General features: G+C 38.5%; 1 protein-coding gene across 1 annotated transcript in view; it reads right to left on the bottom strand.

Annotated features, from left to right (window-relative positions):
- LOC114645752 (sodium/potassium/calcium exchanger 3-like) overlaps positions 1–25237 on the bottom strand; it is a 406374-nt gene that overhangs the window by 323700 nt on the left and 57437 nt on the right. Inside the window, exon 2 of the mRNA XM_051935338.1 lies at positions 1420–1536. Within this exon, the coding sequence (XP_051791298.1) occupies positions 1420–1536 (117 nt within the window). The remainder of the gene's footprint in view (positions 1–1419; positions 1537–25237) is intronic.

The raw sequence follows: 25237 nt of genomic DNA, 5'->3' as shown, positions 1-25237 counted from the left end.
AACACCGTTTCCTTATGATGCTTCTCTATCCTACGCTGATAATGCCTCCATACATATTGCTATATTAATATAAAAGTTAATAAAAACTAGGATAAACTTAAACTCACCAGATATAAACATCATTGAACCTTTATGTGAAGTTCCGGTGCACTAAGTATGAGCTTAGATTTCTACCACTTCATCCATTAAAGACAAATGGTGCCATAACCACTATATATAGTTCAGGATTCATATTTCAGCCTTCTAAGATGGCAAAGAGTTTCTCTACTTGATAATAATACACTGTTAGGTATCTACACAAATAAGACAAAGTGAATTGAATTTGGCAAACCATCCAGGTTGAGAAAACAGCAATTGCAGACAATAGGAAGACAAAAGTAAAGTGATAAAATAACCAAAAACTAGAGTTTATGTCAAAAGATGGAAAAGTGTCCAGCAAAAGGTCAGCATCCATTTAAAGTAAAATAGATTTATATAGGCTAAAAGGGTTTAATTTTGGTTTTGCCTTTTATAAAACTGGTCACCCTACTATAAGTAGGCGTTATTTTTGGGGCTTGGTCTCAGAAAGTAGCCTTATAAATTGTGACAGTTCAGTTCCAGTTATTTTAAACCCTCAAGATTTAAGAGAGCTCAATGGAGGAAAACGCAATGCCATTGTTAATTAAAGTTGTCATTTTGCCTGATTCCAGTAAAGACACTACTTTCTGGTTGATAGCCTCTTAGCCCCTTGACCTAAGCTGGTTTATAAATGGAAACTATTCCGGAAAGGCCAGGGGAATGCAAAAGAGCTTAGCTGTATAACCTTTCGATTTTTTACAGACATATTAGGGCTAATAGTGTAAGGAAGGTTTCAACACGGTTGGACTTGTTACCTTCTAGGGTTTGTGTGTTGTGGACCACAAGACTCTATTAGCAAGACACAAGAACCTGTTCATTCCCTTTCTAGGATTGCTTCAATAGGAATTAGTTGGGAAGAAGATTTAAATTGGAAAAACCTATTGCAAGTTGTAATCGGAATACTAGATTACTACTACTTCGTTCATGAAAATTCTCCATATTCAAGCAAGTGCCTCTTCAAGACATTAGCATTGACCTGTGTAAAACATTAGTTCTTCATTTCTAGTGTACAAAATGGTTCAACACGGTTAAACATGTTACCTTCCGGGGTTTGTGTGTTGTGGACCACAAGAACCTGTTCATCCCCATTCTAGGATTGCTTCAAAAAGAATTAGTTGGAAAGAACGCGATTAAGTTGAAAAAACCTATAGCAAGTTGTAATCGGAGTACTAGATTATTACTGCTTCGTTTATGAAAATTCATTTTGAAGCCATTGCCACTTAAAAACATTAGCAATGAACTGTGTAAAACATTAGCTCTTCATTTCTGAATGTATGCATGCACATTACAAAATGTTCCTACCAGGTTTGGTGCAATTGACAGTTCTCTCCGTTGAGTTCTCCTCACTTGCAGATAAGAGTCTTCGCCCAGGCCATCCCAGTGGTTCAAGTCTGCTGCTGCTGATGAAGGGTCCGCCATCTAAACAAAATAAATAACCACATTTAGGGGACAAAAATGACAAGCCTACAGCTCAAGTCCAATTTGCACACCAGCATACAAGCACAAGTACAAAGGCTTCTGTTTTGAATTTAAGAACCATAAATTGCCTCATGTTGTGGTATCCCAGCGGCCATGGAAACATGATTCAGACATCACAGAGCTTGTGATGACAGTCCACTTAGCACCTATGAATCTCACGTGGCTCCTGCAAAATGCACACTGTTGAGAAAATGTGACTAAAAAGCTCTATTTGAAACCTCTTCACTGTAGTCCCAAGGATGTCCTGATTATAAAAGTACCTTGTTACATTAGTAGCTTAATGGTAATGGAATTCTATAGAGTTGTCAAAGGGCCAGCAACAGCATGAATGCACTGCTAATGTGGAGGACAGGACGAGCAAGGTCTGGAATAGTCAGAATAGTTTATTATGATCTCCTTACTGCTAGAACAGCTTTATCATGATCAGGAAAAATCATTCCACATAATACAATTCACTAGTCCACTGATCATGACCTGGGCAATGGGTCTGCAACCCTGACCACATGCAATTCTTACAATTACACACTGGTACTCTCCAATAACAATATCAGGTTTTATTAAGGTGAAGGTAAGTACATCTATGTGAATCACAAAATGAGTACCAAAGGCCTGTTTTGAAGTTCCTGTGCCCACAATTGGTAGAAAGCATCAGCAGAGGAAGTACGATTACATTCTTTCCGTCACTAAGCCTCTTTGTAATCTACAAGTGACATTTACCGGTTTCTAAAATAGTCCTGACTGACAGCAATGGAATAATGGCCCTTTGTTAAGGAGCTTTTGGCAGCTTCTGACACCTGACCCTAACTGGCAAAAAGAAAGCAGTGCACATTATGAAAGCATCTCCAGGAACAGCCCTGCAACAGGGAAAAAAGCAGATCTGACCTGTCGCCTATTCAAACATTAATTCCTTAAGTTACTTATAGCCAGCCATTGTCTGTGTGCTAAAATGTCCTCCTTTCATTTTTTTCTTGCTAGTGCTAAGAGGAGAGTAGTGCTGCTGGGTATTTCTCCATACCCCTGAGTTTCTAGGTGGAAAGATGGTATTGTTGCTAACAAGCAACATCAGGAAATTGTGCTGGAGATGGACTGGTGAATGGAATGGGATTTGGAAACACAATTTTAAAAATAGTATCTCATATCTGTTCCTTCCAGCACACTGCATTTAGCCTGCAGCCATGCCTGTTAATGCTCTTTTGTCATCATTGCAGGCACCTTACTGGTCTTTACTCTATCCTGCAACCTTCTCTCTTGCCATTAAAATGCTCCTCCTGTGTTTATAAAGATTTTTTTCCTGAGGATTCTCAGCATCGAAAGATATGCTGATTTATGAATTGAGTAGATGTGTGTGCATCATGAGAGGGACTCCGATTCAACTCAATTCACTTAGAAAACTGTAACAACATTTGTAACATACAAATTACAAAGTTCACAATTTGCATAATGAACATACAATAAATAAAATATGGATTAGTTTAAACTCACACTAAAACAAAACAATTTCAATATGATTAACATAAAAAAAAATCCTAACAATAAATGTACATTTATATGATCATTGAGATAAAACCAGTTCAAAATGGAGGAGAGGATAACAAAATCTCCAGTCAGATGTATAAATAGTGAAAATTAACCTTGGGGGAGTTTGGGGTCCACAGTTGGTTAAAACACAAGCTCAAAAGACAAAATCAGACACAATCACAATCCGGGAGATCTCATCCAACTGAACACATATTATATAAGTTTGTGTCAACAAAGACAACAAAATCCTTTCATCCTTGGATTCATCTTTAGATGAAGCAGAACAGTGGCATCAATTGCCACATAAAAATACAGAGAAGAGAAACAGAAATAGAGGATTGACAATAACAGTTTCTAGTTAAGGTAATATTACTTATTTATGTACAGAAAACAGAGATGAAATAAAGGTATAGCTGAGTGAACGTGAATTTTATGTTTTCCAATGGTATTTCTACAGGAAGCCCATAAATTGAAAAAAATAAAGAATACCATACTCAAATTCAGAACACAATGGTGGAGCATTGTCAACACATTTCTGTGTAATGATGAAATCGAGTTATTAAATATGAACTACACTAAGCAAGTATGGTGCCTGAGAGCCCAATGTAATTTTCAAACCCACTGAGTGGTCAATGGTGACTAAGGCTTCACCTAAGCCTAAGAACATAATTACTGTAGCATTTCCTTATAAGAAGATATTAAAAGGTCATTTACAACATGAGTTATTATCATTTTTATAAAGTGACTGGTGTGAAAGCCAGATTGGGACTTCAAGTGAAATGTAATGAGTAAGGTGATGACTTTTTCCAAGTACTGTAGAAAGAAAAGGTAAATTTGAAGTAGGTAAATTTGGAAATAGGTCTTTAGTTATTAGGCATATTTTTTTCAGCAGTGCTTGATAACAGACACTTCAGTACATTACAGACTATGCCAGTTAATAACAATCTATTGATAATATTATGAATGGGTGGTTCCAGAACAACGATTGAGCTTTTCACCAGTTTTATAAGGACTGGGTCTATGGGGCAGGTAGGTTTCATTTTAAAAAGCAGAACGTACAGCTTCCTGTTATCAATTAAGTGCCTGTGCAAGGAAAGATGGGACTGACACTGCAATATTTAGTTTGTGGGATGACAGTTGCATTTGGAATCTTGCATTGAATTTGTTTTATTAAGATCATTAATAAATAAAATATGTACTGCCAATATTTGAAAGGAGTTTACATGGCAGCTCAGAATTCCCATTTGCCAGATTTGCAACTGTTTCAAACTGCACACAATGGTTATTTCTATTTTTATCTGTTAGGCTTGCATGGTAGTGAAAGTGCTCAGAAAATGAGCTTTTTATATGTGTTAAAACTATTTGTCCATGCCATTTCGAAGACTATTTGTGATAGGTGTCTAGGTCACACTTATAGGTAAAATATCTGACTACGTCACCCAGTTTTATTAAGAGTCTGGAAACTCTTGAATTTATTTTAGAAGAATAAAGAGTTTAATAATAAAATTCGTAAATTGATAAATTACATCTTAACATTAAGATTAAGATAGTACACAGGTTTCTTTAAATCGTTTGGAGAGAAAACAAAAAATGAAAGACACAGCAGCAATTTCAAGATAACCGAAACTTGTATTACACCGACATTATAAACTCCACCAAGAAGATAAAAGCAGATAAAAATATAAAAATATCAGGAGTAAAAGCCTTTTAAAAAGGGAGCGCATGGTCCACACTCTAAAGTATGTTTAAACATAACAGTGGAGGATGCAATCTTTGGTGGTGAGAAGTCCAAGTTGCATACTGTGTTACCACAAAGATTAATCTTCCGAGTGTCCCGCTAAAACAATATGTTATCCAAGTGCTTGTTTCCCCAACAGAAATCTTGCTAACTTGCAGAATCCCTGTCAGCGTCTCTCCCTCATGGAGGTAGCGTTCTCTTTCACTTCCAGATACCTCGTGCTGCTATGATGACCTAAGCATGTCTCCCTTCTTGTCCACCGGCTTCACTTGGTCCTTGTGCAAGTCTTCCCTCTTTCACTGGACCCACAACTAGAGTCTATCTGGTGAAACTATCTCTTACTCCCTGAGGTAGGGGACATCATCTATGTGTCCCATGTCTTGTCTGCCACATACCCTCATCTTGCCTGCAGGCCCCTTCACTCTCTGCAAGTGATCTTGACTGCATGCTCTGTGAACTGTCTCTCTCTGCTTGCGCTCTGTGTCGTGGTCTCGTTATCTCTTCAGCCTGTGCACTCTCTTTGCACAGTCTGAATACCATCCACTACCCAGAAGTATATAACTGCTTCTGGCACTGCCTAGATCAACGTGACAATTGATTAAACAATGGTATATACTCATTTACTTTGCATAACAGTAGTGTAAACACATTTTCATTGGTTAAACAATGGTATTGTTGTCATCTACCAAAAAGTACATATTTCACTTGAGATGGACAGCCGGTGTTCTTACCCAGCTGGGATGCCCAGGAGATGGAAGAAAGGAAAAAGGCAGCTTCTTTAGGGCACTGCCCCCCAGAACGCTAGATGGCAGACCCCTGAGGTTGTAGCGGTGTGCCAGATTCCCATAGGGCATCATGGGACATGGAGTTCTTTAACTCAGCCCTGTTGGGTGCCATTGGTGCTGACAGGGGAAGCTGCAAGGACTTAAGAGCCCTACATTGTGGAGTTTTCACCTCACCCAGAAGTGCTGACAGACCATGTAGGTGGATGTTCGGAAGAACGTCCAAGGAAGCTAAAACAAAAGGAGCTGCATATCTCACCTCAGGGAGTCAGAGTCGGGAGGCAGCAGGCAAAACTCAGCAGAAGTGGAGAAGGAGGAAGAACTAGTGATTTATTGTTCATTTATTGTATTTTGTGGCTTATTACTGAGAGGTTGGTGAAGAAGTACCTTGTGAGAGAATAAAAAGCATTTAATTTATTCATATAATGTGTAGTGTATTTCTGTGTCTGTGGTTTGGGGGCTTTCTGGTGTCCCCTTGTGGCTACACACTATATGCTGATTAGAATCCAATGTCCCCAGAACACGCTAATTTTCAAACTAAGTAAATACAAACATTTTCTAAGGTAGCAGGCAGTTCTGTTATCACAGTATTGTATGTTGATGAGATACCAATCAAGGCAGTTAAATATCTACATCCTGTAGACAGACATCAACAATAACCTGTAATAGAATTATTCAGGAAATTTGCCTTTTCACTTATCATCTTAGTGTATAAAAATGTACCCTCTAACATGTTGCACTCTATCTGCATTCCAGATAAGAGTGTGAGAACCCTCATTAATCCATGGTGAGTTTCTATCTGCTCTTATCACCTTTGTTTTGAGGGAGCTACTGTATTTAAAGCCTCTTTCAGAGACACATTATAATTATGCAAAGATTAGATAATGCCCAGAATTAGTTAACACCTTGTATGTGTTACTACCAGTTTAGGATACAGCTTCCTGTGACCAAACAATGATAAAGTGAGATAAGAAAATGGGTGGATGGGTAAAATGAAATGGTTAAATCAATAATCCGGTTATTTATTTACTTAGTTGTTTTTATATGTAAGGACAGATTGCTGGTTACAGAAACATTACTACAAATGAAAGGTTTCAATAAATATAGGATACTACTTATACAAAGAGCAGGTTCTTCTTCACAGACAATTAACATTCCATCACATCTAACATCATATATAAAAATACAGGGACTGCTCATTTACAGCTACCAGTGACTTTGAGGTGGAGCTCTTTGATCAGTCAAATTTGATAGGATGTGTCATTACAAGGTTGCACATGGAACAGTGTATTAAGGACATGCTGAAGTGCCTGAGATTTATCGTGACCACTGAAATACTAGGAAATGATCAACGAAAGCCTAGATATGGTCTAAATCAGGCAAAGTCAAAGCCAAAATAGCTATCCTTCTGCCAGAAACCACATGAGAGAAAGGCTAGGTACTGCTAAGAGAAATGATAAAGTTGTTTCATTCTACTACACACTCATTAAAGATTTAGTTTTCTTTTCTTTCAGACACAAGAAAATATATTCACATTTCTAATAAACTCTTGTTTAATATCATCTCTTTACAAAAAAAGAAAGCAAAGTCCCATAGCCAGTGTATCGCTTGCTCCTTTTGTAATTTTTCATCTATCCAGAATCATAGTTTCAAAACATCTTGGCAGTGTGCTGTTGTAATGTTGTTCATGTCTGCCATTTCCACTTCCTTTATTAACATCACTAATACAAATTCCTGTTTCGGCAGCAAAAGCAGTGACTGCAGTCAAAAAATAGACTAGCAAGAAAAATGTCAACAGTCATAATGCTGTATATGCCCAGTGCCACTTCCTTGTGTCCCCATTGACATTTTAAAAATGAAATACAATGATTCATCTTGAGCCATTGCTTCTTTTACAGTAAGGAAGGAAAATAATGTCAAAAAATACATCAATATAAAATTTATAAGAGGATCTTGGGAGGTTGTTTCCATCAATATCAGCCATGATGGTCAAAACTATATCTGGTAACATGTAACTGGAAACAGTAATGGACTTTGCTTCAAGAGCTAAGAAGTAGCTTAGCAAATACTGAGAACAGACTGACATTCTTGAAGTCATAATATACTGTACACATGCAGAAATTTCTAGAAGCTAATTTTCTTATCTGATTTTATGATACATATTAAATACAAGTATACAGTAAATGTCTTCATTTTGATTTCTGCCATCACATGTTCATGTCATGCAGAACACTGCTGCAATAGTTCTGTAACTATCCATTATACTTATGGTATGGATGTACAGTTTTTGATGGAAAGGATTCTGATTTTTCTGAAGTCTAAGTTTCTGTCTTCATGCTTGATCATGCATGCTCTTTTATGGCCTGACTTTTAGTGAATGTGAAATTGACTGCTTTTGCCAGAATCTATTCTAGCTGCAGGGTCACTTCCTCATCCAATAGGTACTGGAACTAGGACCCATGGAGTTTTAAAGGCCTAGAAAAAGAAATCACCTGACATATTGTTTAGAAGGGAGTGTATAAAACTTAATTGGAAACAAAATCTGTATGTAATGTATATAGGAAATAGAAAATTATATAGCAAAAGAAAAAATGTGTTCAAGGCCGACATAAGATGATCAGTGTTGTGGGGTGTATCGATGGGATATATTTAGTGGATTTAATTTATTTATTTTAGATTTTATAATTAGCCATGGGTTAATCAGTGCCAACAGGAATGTGCATTTGCCTTAAAGATGTACACAACGTCAGATAATATTCTTGGTGCACAATTTAAATAGCAGAGAGGAGATAAGTAAGGGGACTAGGAATCAGAAAAAAAGAGAAAGGAGATCAAGGCGAGAGACCTGGGACTAGGACAAAGTGGGCTCCATCGGGTTTGTAGAGAAATGAGAGAGAGAAAACGATTAACATGTTTAATATGTATTTTGGTTCATTTAATGTTTTTTTTTTTGCCTCGTAGAATCTGTTTTTGAGGTATTTTGATAATTTTGTAGTGAAATGAAAAAGTTCTTTATTCTTGTTTTGTTTCTTTCTATATGTGAAGCAGTTAGTTGTGTCACATGACCACAGTAGTCTCATCAATTACATTCTAGGATGTGACACTATAAATAGGGCAGTGGTCACATTGCACCTTATCCCTTGGTGGATAAACCTTCTTGAATTTGAAATCTAGTGTAGTTAGTTTCTTTAACAAGTAGGCCCTAATGTTGTCTTGTTTTGGTTTTTTATCTCCTTTTTGACTTTGACTGCTGGTTCTCGTTTTTCCCTTGCATTTTGGTTGCCTTATCATTTGTCTTTTTCAGTTCTGACCAGGTTTCCCCATCTGACTATTTTTTTTTTCAAGTTGCCACCTCCTGGTTATATTTTATTCTTACAATAATCCTTCAGCACCAGTGTGTCATAACATATAGGTTACATAGTATACCATTTCAAGTGAAGCAAGGAGGTGATTCTTAAAGTGTTCATGACATTTGTGAGGTCTCCTCTGCAATACTGTGTGTTGTCTCTACAATAAAAAAAATTCTAACAGACCAAAAGAAAGTTCAGAGCAACCAGACAGTGAGGAATGAGAAAGGACTAAAGGGAGCTGAATTGTTTCAGTTTAAGCGATTAATCGGTGACATGACAGAAGTGTTTAAAATTAAGGAGGTAACTGATGGGGTGGATACCAATGGCTCCTTTAAAATGGGTTCTTCACACAGATGAATGTGGATGAAGAGGGAATTTGTAATGAAAGTAGGGTTGCCACCTGTCCCAGTTTTCCCAGGATTGTCCTTATTTTTAATTATCGGTCCCAAAAAACAATATTCTCTCTACTCCTGGTTTTCAGTAGGCTAGATCAGTTTGTACTTTTCCTGTTTAACCAAATATTTCAATTTTGTCTTTATGCCCATCCTCTTGAAATATGCATCGGTGTTCCATTGTTGTTCATTATCATTGGCTCTAGCAAGATAATATGATGTGACAAGTCCATCGAGCCTTTGCGGCTACTACAGGTGGCACTAGATGTGCAATGAACCAATAATTGTGTTGAGATGGGTGCCAATTCATGGTCAGCATGACCATGTCCAGGTTTTATGTCAGACATAGGTGGCAAACCTAAATGAAAAATGTCTTCACACTCAGACCTAGAAGAAAAGTACAGGAAGTTACCAAATAACAATATAGAACATAATCTTTCAGAGACCTTCAAATATTGATCTTTGACTCAAATCTCAATATTTTACAAGAGTTATGTAATAAGAAATTAATGATCTACATTGGGCTAAGTTATTAAAATTATTCTGATATTCTCATTCTACCTCAGTTATTGAACTCCATTATTTGCTATGGAATTAGGCACTGACCCCAACCCGAATAAGTGGGCACAAAAGCTAAATGAATGGATTTTCAAAGTGCTGATGTGGGCCTCCCAAATCCTTGCATATTTCATATGTCTCTTTAAACTTTAACCACTGCAACAGATATAATCCCTCTTCTAACTCGAGATCTTTCAATTCCAACCAATTTTTGATCTTCATTAAGGGGAACTAAACATACCATCAGCTCCTTTTGGGAATCACTTTCTTCTGACATTTATTTGTTTATGTCCTGACAGAATTCCGCCTTCTGCGACCTTTGAAATAGAAGTCCTGCAATATGACTGTCACATTAGTGCCATCTTCACCCTTCAGTGCCATTCTCTTTCTGCCATGCTTCTTCTAAAGTTCACCTAATTTAAATTGCTGTTAATGCTAAAACGTCAAAAGAGACCATGTTTGTTTTGCTCTTTTTACACGCTTTACACTGCATTAGGTTACTCCCAGCATTTGTCTTGTTGCCCTCTTCTTGATACAGCAGATTTGTTACACACAGGAGCGTCATAATGGATAATTATTTGCTCCAAAAACATGCTGCACATATGCTTATAAAATATTACTTTATTATTTATATGTCTATTCTTCCTGACTGCAGAGTTATTTTTATTTTGAGCCCTAGCGGGTTACATGTGGCAACTTCTCTCCATAAACGTGGAGCCATTGGGCATCCTGCAATGTCACCTTTATTCTTATCAGAAACCCTTCAAATCAGATGGTGGCCTGGCTACCAGGAAGAACTCTTCTCCTGAAATGAACATTTTAAGTGCAACCAAATTTTTAAAATACAGATCATTAGCATTTTTTCTTACACCTGACCTAGTTTCCATGGCAACCCCGTCAAGGCCAATCAGCTACATAAAGGAGGCAGAAATTCCTGCTCCTCTTGCATACAGCATATCTGCCAGTGGGAGTTTACCTTAATTTAGACACCACATTCAAAGACAGGGGTTTATATGAGGAAACTTCTGTGGCTAATACTGTTAAAATTAAACAGAACCTCACATTACCAAACTCATCATCTGAACCTGAGCTGCCAACTCTATGTATGGTAAGTTATTAATTCGATTTGGTTTTAAGATTTTAAGCTGGTCGCCCTTATCCTATCATTTATGTAACATTATTGTATGCATTGTTTGTCAAGGTAGTACAGTGATTACAGCTGTAGACTTACAGATCCCAAGTTCAAATCTCATACTGATTATTGTCTCTGTGGAGCCTGCACATTCTCCTAACTTCTGTGTGGGTTTTCTTCTGGGTAGTCCAGATTTCATCTTACACCTCCAAGGATGTACATGTTTGGTTAATGCCCTGAACATTAGTGGGTCCTGTGTTAGTCTGCTACTTTACCAGGGCTGTTTCCTACATTGCACCCAGTACTACCAGCATAGACTCCGGCACTCCTGAATCAGATTAAGCAGGTTTGAGAATGTTATGCTGTGCTTTATGCATTTTAAATAAAATGTAAAATATATTTACTTTAATTGTGACTGTCCTCTAAAAGTACAACCTTCAAAAATAATTTTAAATGATTTTAAGGTGTTAATATACTATATCTGTTGTTAGTTAAACAGCAGTTTCCATCATTTACTGTAATTTCACACACGATCTCTATCAAAGGCCTCCAACCACTGAAACTGATGCGAAGTCTACCTCTGGACATTAGAGAAGAAGCAAATGAATTTTTCTTTGTTTGATCATGTAAGGAGATGGAACCACACAGGCACGGATAAATCTGAGCTTCTCACCTTGGAGAGCATCTATTCAGAATAAAATGAGAAAGGTCAAAAAGCCATAGTATATAACTATGCATTTTCTAAAAATAATAAACCACTATTTACCCAGTTTTACCCTTTCATAACAGGTGCAACATCTAAATGACAGTTAACAGCTAACCTCTGGATGTTCACACAACTTTCTATTTATGAATTTCATCTCTCATTCTCCTAGAATCTTAAGACACACCTAGCCAACATCCAGCCAGAGAGCTGATGTTCACTTGCACCAAACTCCATGTTCCCTCAACTTTGACTGAGGTTGGTCTTATAAGCTGCACTATGGAGTCATCTCAGGAGTTAGGAATTTTGCAAAAATTGGGATGTCTTTGGTGAACAACACCTCATGGAGACATCTGTACACATGATACCCTAGTGTATTTAAAGAACTAATTTCACAGGCCAGATAATCTCCCATTATCTGTAGATGGCCCTAGTCCTGTCTTACTGGCTATCAGTGTGGACAGACTGCAGGTGAGAGATGCATTAGTGTCCCATGGAGGTACATACCATGGCTACAGATCTCCATTTCTTTTCTACCCAGGGGGTTACGTGAGAGGATCTTGACCTGGCTCTATACACCTACAGTTCCTAACTAGCAAGGCGGCTGGAAAGACAATCTTTTGTGTAAACATTAAGCTTTAATAATTCACAATTAAGAATATAATAAGCCTACATAAGCAAGGGCTTAATTTTCAAGAAATCCACTTCAAATTATACATTCTGACCCTCCAAGAAGTGAGTTATAAACCTTTGATCTACACAGATGTTTAATTAATGTTTACTTGTTGCTCACCAAACAACTCCAAACAGCAGCAATTTCCCTTGAATTAACTACTGAGCCAAATCTAAATTTGACTCTCCTACACAGAAGATTTTTTCTTCTTCCAGCTACGCCTCACATTTTTAGAATACTGGGCTTCCCCAGATGCCCTCTGGTGGCTTTCGCTGTCATTGCACTCCAACCAAATTTGAGTTACTGAACTCATTTCATTTGAAGTGTGACATACATGTGAGGTGAGTTTATCCTGGTCCGTAATACATAAAAACTGCATGTACATGGAAGATATATAGGCCCTATATGTCAAGGTAAATTCAATGAACTCCCTAATTTTTTTTCTCCTACATTGAACGCAGATTAGAAATGAACCTTGGACACAGTGTCAGCCCCTCGAAAGACACACATGCATACAGCCACACTTACTCGTACTGGTGCAATTTAGATAGGCCAGTCAACCTCACATCTTTGAGATGTGGGAGGAAACACATCTAGAAAGAATCACACAGAAACACCACCTAGACAGTGAATAGGCCAGGAATCGAACCTAGGAACCAACGTCATCACATATCTCTGCCATGGCGCTTCATATCATATACTGCTTCCTGCCATGCAGTGCCATGACTGGTTTTGCTCTGCCAACAACAAAGAACTTTTGGATTAGGTGGGTTTGGTAATGTTACGTTTTATTGTAATATAATATTTTTGAACTTGACTTTTTGACTTTTGTCTGCTGTGATGCAAGCGCACGCTTCGCCAGCTTTTCCATGGCGACTCTCCATTGTTGTCTGTCCTGTAGCAGTCATTTATCTTCCCCTATAGACAAATTCATTGCTTTACAGTATTCTCTGATGTAGTTCAGCCACCACGTCTTTGGTCTTCCTGCAGGTCTTTTGCCGTGAATATGACCATATGGCAAAATATGAAGAATATCCATCCATCCATCCATTATCCAACCCACTGAATCCAAACACAGGGTCACGGGGGTCTGCTGGAGCCAATCCCAGCCAACACAGGGCACAAGGCAGGAACCAATCCTGGGCAGGGTGCCAACCCACCGCAGGACACACACACAAACACACCCACACACCAAGCACACATTAGGGCCAATTTAGAATCGCCAATCCTCCTAACCTGCATGTCTTTGGACTGTGGGAGGAAACCGGAACATCCGGAGGAAACACAGACATGGGGAGAACATGCAAACTCCACGCAGGGAGGACCCGGAAGCGAACCCAGGTCCCCAGGTCTCCCAACTGCGAGGCAGCAGTGCGACCCACTGCGCCACCGTGCCGCCCAATATGAAGAATATACACAATATAATATAATACTGAAATAAACTAGTTAAGAAGAGGGAAGACTGAATCATAATATAGTATAGCTACATGGAAGCAAAGTGACTGAACTTCTGCTTCTCAGCTCCATGTGCTCAGGTTCAAATAGTAGCCAGTTCCTAGTCAGTTTGGAGTCTGCATCTTTGCATCGTTGATTCCACTGTCCTAGTACTTTGATTGCCTCCCACATGCTCAAGACATACCTGTTAGATTTATTGGGGACTCTAAGTCACCATAGTGTGAGGAAGTATACATTTAAATGTGCAATTGGTGTATTACACTTAAAACTACTCAGGTAGGCTTCATCTTAAATTAATGAAAATGGTAGGGGCAGGAAAGACATGCCACAGATGAACAAACCTAATTACAACCTTTATAGTACTTATCCTAATTAAAAAGCAATATTTCTCTTTATCTGTTATACAGTTGTACATGCTGTGATGGCACTCTCCAGTAAAGGCACTATATAGATTCATTAGTGAACCAAAACCAAGCAATCCATTTACATACCTTCCCAAAATGATGCCCCTTATAAATATCCAGCATTGAAAGTCTTAAAAGTAGTAAACTAATACAAGATCCAGATTTTCATGCATATTCCTTATTTTAGTAAATTTTAATGAAATTGAATGGATTCCTTTTGAAATGCAGATATTCACTTCCCGGTCACATAATCAACAGATCCCAGGCGGCGATGCTTGGATTTCATTTACCACTGATGATTGCCACAGCTACGGCTGCAGCTGTTTAAATACCAGTTTCCAATGTGGGACATGAATGGCAAGAAGCTTCTTTGCATCCTTTGCCCATTTTTTTCTCCTGGCACCGTTCACAGGAAAGGGCATTCACAAGCCTGTCTGAACTAAGCAAATCAGCATAGTGTGGAAATGACCTAAAAAATAAGGAGAACTGCCCTAAGCAAACCACTTTGGCACATTCTGGCCAGGCTGCTGAATCCTGAAATATGTGCAGCTTAAGGTTACCAACAAAGCGTTCTCTAAACAGGAGTTTCTAAAGATTAATTCTCGCTGCCCTATATTTTGGCTTGTGTTTGCTGCAAATTAACTCTTTGAACAGTAACTAAATACAGCAATTACAATACGGTTTATGATTACACTCTCAATAGCTCAGAGCTACACTTTGTTATATTTTTTCTGTTTTCATTTCATGCATTTAAGATTCAGAGAGTGTAGCAGTGTTTGAAAGTGCACTGTACACACCGCCACCTTTAAGGTGTATTGATTACTTTTGGACTATGTTCTTTATATTAGCTGGTTAGGTCATGTGTGTCTAACATGGTGTGGTTGAGAGTGCAAGGGCCGGAGTTTGGGCTTAAAGGTACACTTCACATCAGTTTCACTGGCTGGAGGCCTTTGAAAAAGATGGTGTGTGAATTTATAGTAAATGATGCTAACTGCTGGTTAACTAACAACAGATATAGTATATTTAGCGCTTTGAGTACTGAGAAAAGCGCTATATAAATGTAATGAATTATTATTATTATTATTATTATTATTATTATTATTATTATTTACACCTTAATATCGTTTAAAATTATTTTTGAAGGTTGTCCTTTCCAGCAGCTGTAGATATATACTGTATGATTTTCAATGTCTACATTACCAGTGGGTAGCCTACTGGCTCAACAGTTGGTGCAGTTGTCTCAAAGCCCAAGGGCTTTATGTTCCTGCTCTGTTCATTATCTGTATGGCAATTGCATGTTTTCCCCACATTTGTGGGGATATTTCTCCACGTATGCTTGTTTTCTTTCCATATCCCCAAGGCATGATCTTTAGGTTATATGGTGAATCTCAATTCATGGAGTGAGCCTGTCTGATGCTTCAAGAAATGGATGAATTTCTTGGCATTGTGATGCAGCACAGGGCATGACATACAGTAGTCCTTTATTCAGGTCTTGGTTAAGATCAGTATGTTGTCATGTTTTCGTACATGCAGTCTTCCTCCTCCAGTTTATACATTAAACACTCACTTTTAGAGAGACTAGCCAACCTAAACTGCCTTGGTGATAATCTTCATTTTTGTGTCTTTGTGTGTCCTCCAATGGACATATCAGGTTTTACTCCTTCCTGTACTTATTGGAGTAATGCGACTCCTTGCAACACTTGTCAATATAAGCAGCTGATGTAAAATAAATGAATAAATTTAGGAACAAATTTGATTAAATTGCTCTTCTCTGCATTCAAGGTGCCCCATGTGTTGAGGTGGATTTTTAAAAGAAATAAAAGTTCAACAATCAATGTGCCGCAAGCTGCAATCATTTTCACAGCAGGTAGGAGTGAAGCATATGTATTTACTCACCAGCTAGATTCTTGTGATAACACTTCGAGAAAGTGTTGATGTTCACCTCATTTGGCTACAGGGCATTAGCAGAGCACTCTTTATTTGCTAGGACTTACCCAAAGAACGTCAATGCCTGAATTGCTTTCCTTGATAAAATCTATATCTTTTCATTTAGGGCAATAGAGCCTGTACTGTATGTTTGTTACAATCCGCAAGAGTCTTTGCGATAAACAGTGGAGTATAATCTGAGAAAGTTCCATCCAGTAGCCTAGTGTGATCACTCTACCCTGGTTTAACCCTACTCAGGTTAGAAATTAAATTTTCAAAATAAAAATCTCAAAGGTGGATAGACTTAATTTACAAATAATTTAACTCAGCCTCTCAAACTTTTGCCTACTTTAGTGTGATAATGCAATAAGTGCACACAAGAGAGACAAGACATGACTGACCTAAAACAAATAGGTGAAAAACTTCAGGAGAGGTGCAAATTTGTGAATGCCCTTGATTGTCGTTAACAAAGCTACAACTGTACAAAACAACAGCTTGCCTGCGTGTTTCACTAAAAATCCTCATTATCCAATTTTTATAAGTTTCTAAGGGAAAGCTCCATTGCCAGAATGGTGAAGATTTAGCAAGAAAATGAATGACTTCAACACCTGTTAACTGTTGCTCATGATACCAAAGCATATTCTGCAATGCTGAAAAATAGTCCTCCTCTTAGTCCTCCTAGGTTTCTGTTTGGAGCAGAGTGAGGCACATTTATTATATTAAAGGGATCATTAGATGGAGCAAAGGTGTTGTGCAAGTCAATACCGGGAAATCAGAAACTCAAAAGCCAAGCCAAGACGCTAGATGGTGTGATGGAAACCAGGGTATCAGTGAGCTCCAAACACGATCACACAGAGTCCCGGGTTCAAATAAAGGATGGTTTATTAACCACACCTCTACAAAGTAGCACAAGCACAAGTAATTCTACCACAATACCTCTTCTCACAATTTCTCTCACATCCTCCCAGTTCAGGCTCACCTGGATAAAGGAGTGTGGTCCATTTTATTAAGGACCCGGGAGTACTTCCAGTGTCAGGGCTACTGCCCAATAGAAGCACTTTCAGGTCACCTGGAAGTCCCATTTTTTAGGGAGCGTGCCTCCCTGCAACACCCCCATTGCAGCACCCATGGACCCCAGCAGGGCTACACTGTACACTGGTTTCGTACTGGGGACCTATATCCAGGGCTGCTGCCATCTAGCATCCTGGGGGTGTAACGTCTCTCCTGCGGCATCTTTTCAAACTGATGGGTTGTCTGTCCATCCCTTCTGCTCATCTCTTCTAGGTCTGCATCCATCCTCTCTCCTGGTCGGAATGCCCGTCCAACCCATGTGGCATTTACAATGCATATGTATTCGGTTGGGATCATGAAAGTTCAAAATTACAAATTAGAAGTGAATACCAAAATGAAAATACTATATAAATCTGTGGTCAGAAAAACATGCTAGATTTGTAACCTATAAATTCACATTCTCTCCCTTTAACACTCTGGCCCCAGCAACCACACATAGTGCTATGGTAATTGGACCACAAAATGATGTCAAAAATATATTGATAAAAATTAATAAACATCTAAAGACAATAATTTGTAAAAATAAATATCCGGGGAAAATCTGTGATGTTCAAAGCTTTCATAAACACCAAATACAATGCAAAGTAAAATTACTTATATCTGAATTGTAACTCCTGGTAGGTGCTTCAATAGTAGCTGTTCCACGTTTTACATGACATGACATGATACTGAAGAGATGGGCTCCTCAAATGTATCACAATCTGTGTTTATTTATTTTACTGATGGCATGGGCAAGTATGTATTTCAATGTACTACTGAAAAAATCAAGAAAAGCAGCTAAACTAAACTCAACTAAAAGCACAATGGTCGATGGTGATAATTAGATTGGTTATTGGGGTTCCTGCAAAAACCTACAAGAAACAACTCAAAGGCACATTCACTGTTTGCACAAACATCTGGGCAAGTCTACTTGCAGTATCTTATTGTTCTTCATGAGGATAGCTGGCAAGCCCATGAAATTTAATAACATATTGGTTTTATGAATGTGACCGTAGGATGGTGGCAGTGACTAGAACTTCAGGATTATTTGGACAAGAACAGGTCATTTAATCAATTATGTTGATTTCTCCAAATCAACATCAAGTTGACTTTTGAAGGTGCCTAACGTCCTACCCTTTAGCACAGTCAGTCAGTCAGTCAGTCATTTTCTAACCCACTATATCCCAACACAGGGTCATGGGGGTCTGCTGGAGCCAATCCCAGCCAGCACAGGGCGCAAGGCAGGATGAAATCCCCGGGCAGGGTGCGCACACACACACACACACACACACATACACACACACACACACACACGCACACACACACACACACCAAGCACACACTAGGGACAATTTAGGATCACCAATGCACATAACCTGCATGTCTTTGGACTGAGGGAGGAAACTGGAGCACCCGGAGGAAACCCATGCAGACACAGGGAGAACATGCAAACTCCACACAGGGAGAACCCGGGAAGCGAATCCAGGCCCTTTCGCACACCACTGTGCAATTTAGTCCATGTCTCCATCATTTTTAGGCAAGCAAAATTTTTGAGTGAAATGTGCCCTTAACAAGTTTCCACCTGTGTCCCTGTGTTCTTATTGAAGAACTCATTTTAAAGTAGCAATAGGATCAATTGTAATGTTTCTCATAATAGGTTTGAATGCTTCAATCATGTCATCTCTTAATTTCCATTTGATTAAACTGGATAGATCCAGCTCCTTCAGTCTCTCCTTATAGCTCATCCCTCACAGTCTTACAATCAGCCTAGTCATTATCCTCTGAACTTTCTCTATTGCTGCTATGTCTTTTTTGTACTATGGAGACCAGAATACTTCAGGTGAGGATGAACTAGGTTTTATATTGCTTAAACATATCCTCCCTTGACTTGCACTTCATACATTGTGATTTTTAACCTCACATCCTATTAGCCTTCTTAATGACTTCTGTAAACTGTCCACTACAGTTTCTTGATACTTCTCATAAGGGGTACGTCCAAGTTTCAGACCTCCTATTCTGTATTCAAATCTGTTATTTTTCATTCCTAATTGTAATACGTTAAATGAATTTACATTAATTTTCAGCTGCCACTTATCTCCCCAAGACTGAATTCTGCACAGGCCCCACTGTACTATAATTAGACATATTTACAATTGTCTGTAATTCTGCCTAGTCTAGTATCATTTGCAAACTTAACCACTCTGTGTTGTATATTGTTATCCAGATTCTTCATATATATATATATATAAAAAATAGAACAAGCCCCACCACTTATCCCTGAGGAATATCACTATTAATAGCACCCAGTTCTGAAAAGTTCCATAACCCTTTTGTACTTATGTACACATTGTACACTGAACTCCTTTGCTTTAATCATAAGCCTCTTATGTTGTATCTTACCAAAAGCTTTCTGGAAATCTTTGCAGAAAAGCTCTTATGTTCATAAGAAAGAAAATAGGAAACTCAGAGATGGAGAACTGGGTTGGATTGTGCAACAGATTGTTACAACATCTATATCAATGATTTCTGGCATCTAAAGAGATGCAGTGCCCACCATGGATTTCTAGGCATATTGAACAAAGACTCACAGATGTATCATTCCATTCATGATGTTCATTATTTTGTCTGTCATTGACAACAGCATCTGCAATAGCAACAGTAAATTGGGCGTCTAAGGACTGCCACGGGATCTTTTTCTCCCTTAGGTCTGTGGACTGCCAGATTCATGAATGGAGATGTTACTGACACTGAAATCCAGTAAACATTAAGTTAGAACCATATCAGAAGAACAACAAAGATCCTGGAGTGAAGGCACATTAACTATAGAACTCAAGAGTTACTGATTATTGTTAGAGCAGTTTGATTGCTCATCACAAAGTCAAGGTAAGCATGACCCTGTTCATGGCATGCCCACCGGGTCTGATTTTCCAGCACCGTCAGACACACACATCACTGATCTCTCCCAGGAATACCTACGTGAGACAGTATGATCTGAGAAGCTCGCTATAGTCTGCTTCACAGTCCCTTTGGCCCTTTACATTCCTGGAGGAGCAATTGAAGAATACCTGATGAATGTGCCTCATGACACCACTGTGCACCTGAATGAGTGTAGACATATAATAATAATAATAATAATAATACATTTTATTTATATAGCGCCTTTCCCATGCTCAAGGCACTTACAGAATAAATAAAGAACGGCAGAATATACAGTATATAGCGTTGTACAAACCAGATAAATAAACAAAGAAGATTAAGACAGTAAATTCTGAAAAAAAAACAGACAACATAATTAATGGTCTCGCACACACATACAGGTTACATGAGCATCTTGACAGAGAAGTAAACTGAGAGAAAGGTAATAAAGTCAAGTAGAGCTAAAAGCCTTCCTGAACAGATGAGTTTTGAGTTGTTTTTTAAAAGAATTCATGGAGTCAGCTGACCTGATTAATTTTGGTAGGTCATTCCAGAGTCTGGGCGCTATACAGCTGAAGGCCCTGTCACCCATGGAGTGTAGATTAGTGACGGGCACAACAAGATTACCAGAATCAGAGGACCTTAGTGGGCGGGCAGGCACATAGTGATGGAGAAGGTCACTGATGTAGTTTGGCGCGAGGTTATTTAAAGCTTTGTAGGTTATTAGTAGGATTTTATATTCGATTCTGTAGGACACAGGGAGCCAGTGAAGGCGGAGCAGGATGGGTGTGATGTGCTCGCTGCTGCTGGCTCGAGTAAGGACTCTTGCAGCTGAGTTTTGAATAAGCTGGAGCTGTGATATAAGATTAGAAGGGGCACCTGCCAGTAGGGAATTACAATAATCGATGCGGGATGTGATAAAAGCATGGACAAGTTTCTCAGCATTAGAGAAGGAGAGGAAGGAGCGAACACGGGATATGTTACGGAGGTGAAAGTAAGAAAGTTTCTTAATGTGATTTATGTGGGCGGAATAAGTGAGGGAGGAGTCAAAAATGACACCAAGATTTTTTACAGTAGAGGCAGGTCTGATGAGATCACTGCCAAGATGGACTGGGAAGGAGCTCATTTTATTAAGTTGCATTTTAGTCCCAATTTGCAGGAGTTCAGTTTTATTGCAATTTAATTTTAAAGAGTTCTGCTCCATCCAGGTTTTAATTTCACTAAGGCAGGTTGTGAGCTGAGAAAGCTCTGATGAAGTTCCACTTTTAACATTGAAGTAGAGCTGAGTATCATCTGCATAAAAATGATAACCCAATCCATAACTATGGATAATATGGCCAAGGGGAAGCATATAAATACAGAAAAGCAGAGGACCGAGGACAGAGCCCTGAGGGACTCCTTGTGTGACTGGCGCTGAGCTGGATCTACTGTTGCCAAGACTAACAAACTCTTGCCTATCAGTCAGATAGGACTTGAACCACTGGAGGGCAGTGCCAGAGATACCCAGCATGTTCTCCATTCTGAACAGTAGGATGTCATGTCTGACAGTGTCAAATGCTGCACTGAGGTCTAACAGAATTAATATGCTGGTTTGTCCAGAGTCTGCTGCCATAAGCAAATCATTGGTTACCCGTAGCAGAGCAGTTTCACAGCTGTGCCGCGCCCTGAAACCAGACTGAAAGGGTTCCATCAAATTATTAGAGGTTAGGTAATTGGTGAGTTGGGAAGCTACAACACGCTCAAGAACTTTTGACAGGAAAGGTAAGTGGGAAATAGGCCGGAAATTGTTAAGATTGTCAGCATCAAGGCCAGACTTTTTTAACGTTGGGGTTACAGAAGCAATTTTAAAAGTGAGCGGCACAGAGCCAGTGTCAAGGGATGAGTTTATTATTGTTGTAACAGTCGGGATTATGGCATGAAGGCAGGATTTAAGTAGTGTGGTGGGGATGGGGTCCAGTACACAAGTAGTCGGCCTCATCTTATATAGCTCAGACCTGCTTTAGAATCTCTTAGAGTACAAGTGAAATAGAAATTGAACATACATGTGAAACACTATTTGAACTAGATAATTTAAAACATGTATGAAATGTCATAGAATTAATAAAATAGAAGCACTAATAAAATAGAAGCACTTGACAAATGAATTACTATGGAAACAAATTGTAAAATATTTGATTAGATAATGAGAACACGCCTGAACTGTAATGATAAAGAAGCAATCTGCAATAGAACAGAAATTCAAGTAAAATATACAAATAACTGCAATAACTTGTGGGAAAGGAAATATGCATTGCAGTCCTGAACACTGAAATCTAACATGCTAAAAACAAAAGACAAATACATCTAACACACACATAAAATGCTGTCATGATTAAGGAGTTTCACTTGATCCAACTGTCTGAGACCTCTGCTACAGTATATTAAGAGAACAGTTAATAGGAGATACAGTAAGTGTGAAATGGATAACAGCTGGCAACATTTAACACCATTTAACATTATAGAAGAAATATTGTTGTGTTGTGGAGGAGGATACTGCCAGGGCCTGAAGTGTACTTAGTAGTAAAGAGCAAAATGATTAATGTGAAATTGAATATACAGAAAAACTTATTTTTGCTTTTGAAAAGATAAATGTTGTTTCACAACAGTGAAATGTGTACAGTTATCACATATATTTTACTCTCATCTGCAACCATTTTTTCTATCTGCAAAAGCATGTAGAGGCATCTAGTAAATATGGAAAGGGAGGTGCAGAAAGAGAGCACTTACCTGCACGCCTTTCAGGGGCAGTTATTCCCTGATAAAATCCATTGACCTTAGTGCATAGCCATCGTCAAGTTACCAGAAGGATCCTGGCTTGGATCAGCTTACGGAGTTGAGGAAGGAGAGCACATATGGTGTTACCTCTGACCCAAAATGAGCACTGCTATGTGGAGCCAGCAGCGTGAATGTACAGGCAGGCAGTGTGTGAGGAAGATAAGAGCACATGAAGCCAAATGAGAGAGCTGTGGGAGATGTGAAGTGTAACCTGCGTACAAAGCCTAGAAAGGTATCGTTACACTCCAGTGATAAAACACCCACAAAAGATTTGCTCCCATTAATGCAATTTTCCTTGCAGTTAAGGTTTACTCATTATCACACATTCTTGAATTTTAGAGTTCAGATCACCATATATCCATTTGGGATATTAACATGACTACATTGCCAAGTAGCACATAATTATGAATTTCAATAAAGTATGCTGAATTAATTATTTTCTAAATGCCTCCGCTTTATTTCCTGTGGAGCATATACCTTTACAGTTCATCATCCATGGCACAGTTACATTAGCTTGCTGGAGAGTATCAATTGCAATACATTGTATTATGGTATAAAATGAACAGGAGAACTTGGAGTGGAGCTCCCAAGTAACAGCAACTGAAACCTGTTTGATAGCCAATTTGGTATTTTTATACTTATCTTCTTAAACTAACCATTTGAAATACCTAATGCAGCAATACTCTCTAATTTCAAATTTCACTTTTTAATGAAATCTATAATCAACATCCACCATAATGACATTACTCTCATGCTGCAATGAACAGAACAAGGTTGCACAATGGAAAATTAATGACTCTTTGATTTCTGCCAGAAGCTTGTCAACCTATAGCCTAATGTGAGTATCAAGAAGATTAGAAGACTGTCTGGAATTCTAATTAAAATCTAAAAAAGAAAACAGAAGATTGTACACTTGAAAAAATCTGAGGAAGGCAACAACTCGACTACTTTTTGGTCCATTAAAGACTCAGAAAACAGTGTAAAGCTACCCATGGTCACATATCAAATCAGATTATAACTTGGTACTGATGGAAGCAATAGTGAAGCAGAAGAAAAATAACAAGGGGCACACTGAAGAAAAGAGTAATTTAAGAGTACTTGAAAGGGAAAATAAATCAGCAACAGTAATAAAAAAATGATATAAATGGAAAGCGGCTTCTGATTTTCCTGCTTCTATAAGGAACATCTGGACCATCTGGGTTTATTCAGACCCTAACAGCTAAAATGTTTTCTTGCATATTGTAATTAAAGTAATTATAGTCACTTGTGCACTGAAGCAGACCCACCACCTTGGATGAAGTTTGGGTAACAGGGGTACAGAGTCAATGCTTATAAAAAGGAGCACATGGCAGGAACTAGTTCTGGAGGATGGGATGCTTGCCCATTGCCTGGCATACAAAAAGATTATACCTTTTTAAAAGTATCTGGATGAAATATAGAGACAAGTTAGCTGTAAACTAATGAAACGAGGTTGATAGACTGAGTGGTATTCTTGTTTGTCTTACTCATTCAGTTCACTCATGAACACACACATTTAACACGAACAGCCTATTGGGTCTGACGGTGTGCCTTTAGAGTGAAGTAGGACCCTTGAGTACTCCCCTCAGCACTAGGAGTACATGCAAGCTCCTTGCAGATGGAATCAAACCAGGATCAATGAGTGGTTTCACATCAGTGATACCCACTATGCTGTAGCCAATTATTTGTCCATAATTAAACAATACCTATCATTTCCCATTACAATATTGTTAAAAATTAATGTTGTAAAAAACTAAAAAAAAAAAAAAAAAACTCCTTACAACAAATAGAAAACAGATCCCTATGTGAATATCACTGTCTGACACTGGGCTAAAGTGATATGCAGAACTGCTTGTTCAGATACTTATTAACTCTACAGAAATGCTCTGAAAGTTTTTAATTAAAAAAAAAAGTTTTAACTTGACTTTTCAGACCAGTGTGCCTAATAAGATGGGCTGACATTACTCATTGGCAAACCCACCTATAATTGGCCATTAGTTTGTAATCCATTCCTCAGGTACAGATAAAAGCCCTCATTATTCCCCTTCTATTCATTAATCTCCATCGGGGTGAGAAATCCTAGGTGATGGAAGACCATCTTCTTTTCTGACTTTTGCTAAAGCCTAGCTCTAAATCACAAAACAATATTCTAAATTACTGTTATTGACTACTTGCATTCTCTGTCTGGATACTGATGTGGTCAGCAGTGTAT

This window comes from Erpetoichthys calabaricus, chromosome 1, assembly GCF_900747795.2.
Source record: "Erpetoichthys calabaricus chromosome 1, fErpCal1.3, whole genome shotgun sequence".
Classification (NCBI taxonomy): Eukaryota; Metazoa; Chordata; class Cladistia; order Polypteriformes; family Polypteridae; genus Erpetoichthys; species Erpetoichthys calabaricus.
Note: the sequence above shows the minus strand (reverse complement) of the source record. Positions and strands in the feature narration are given on the sequence as shown.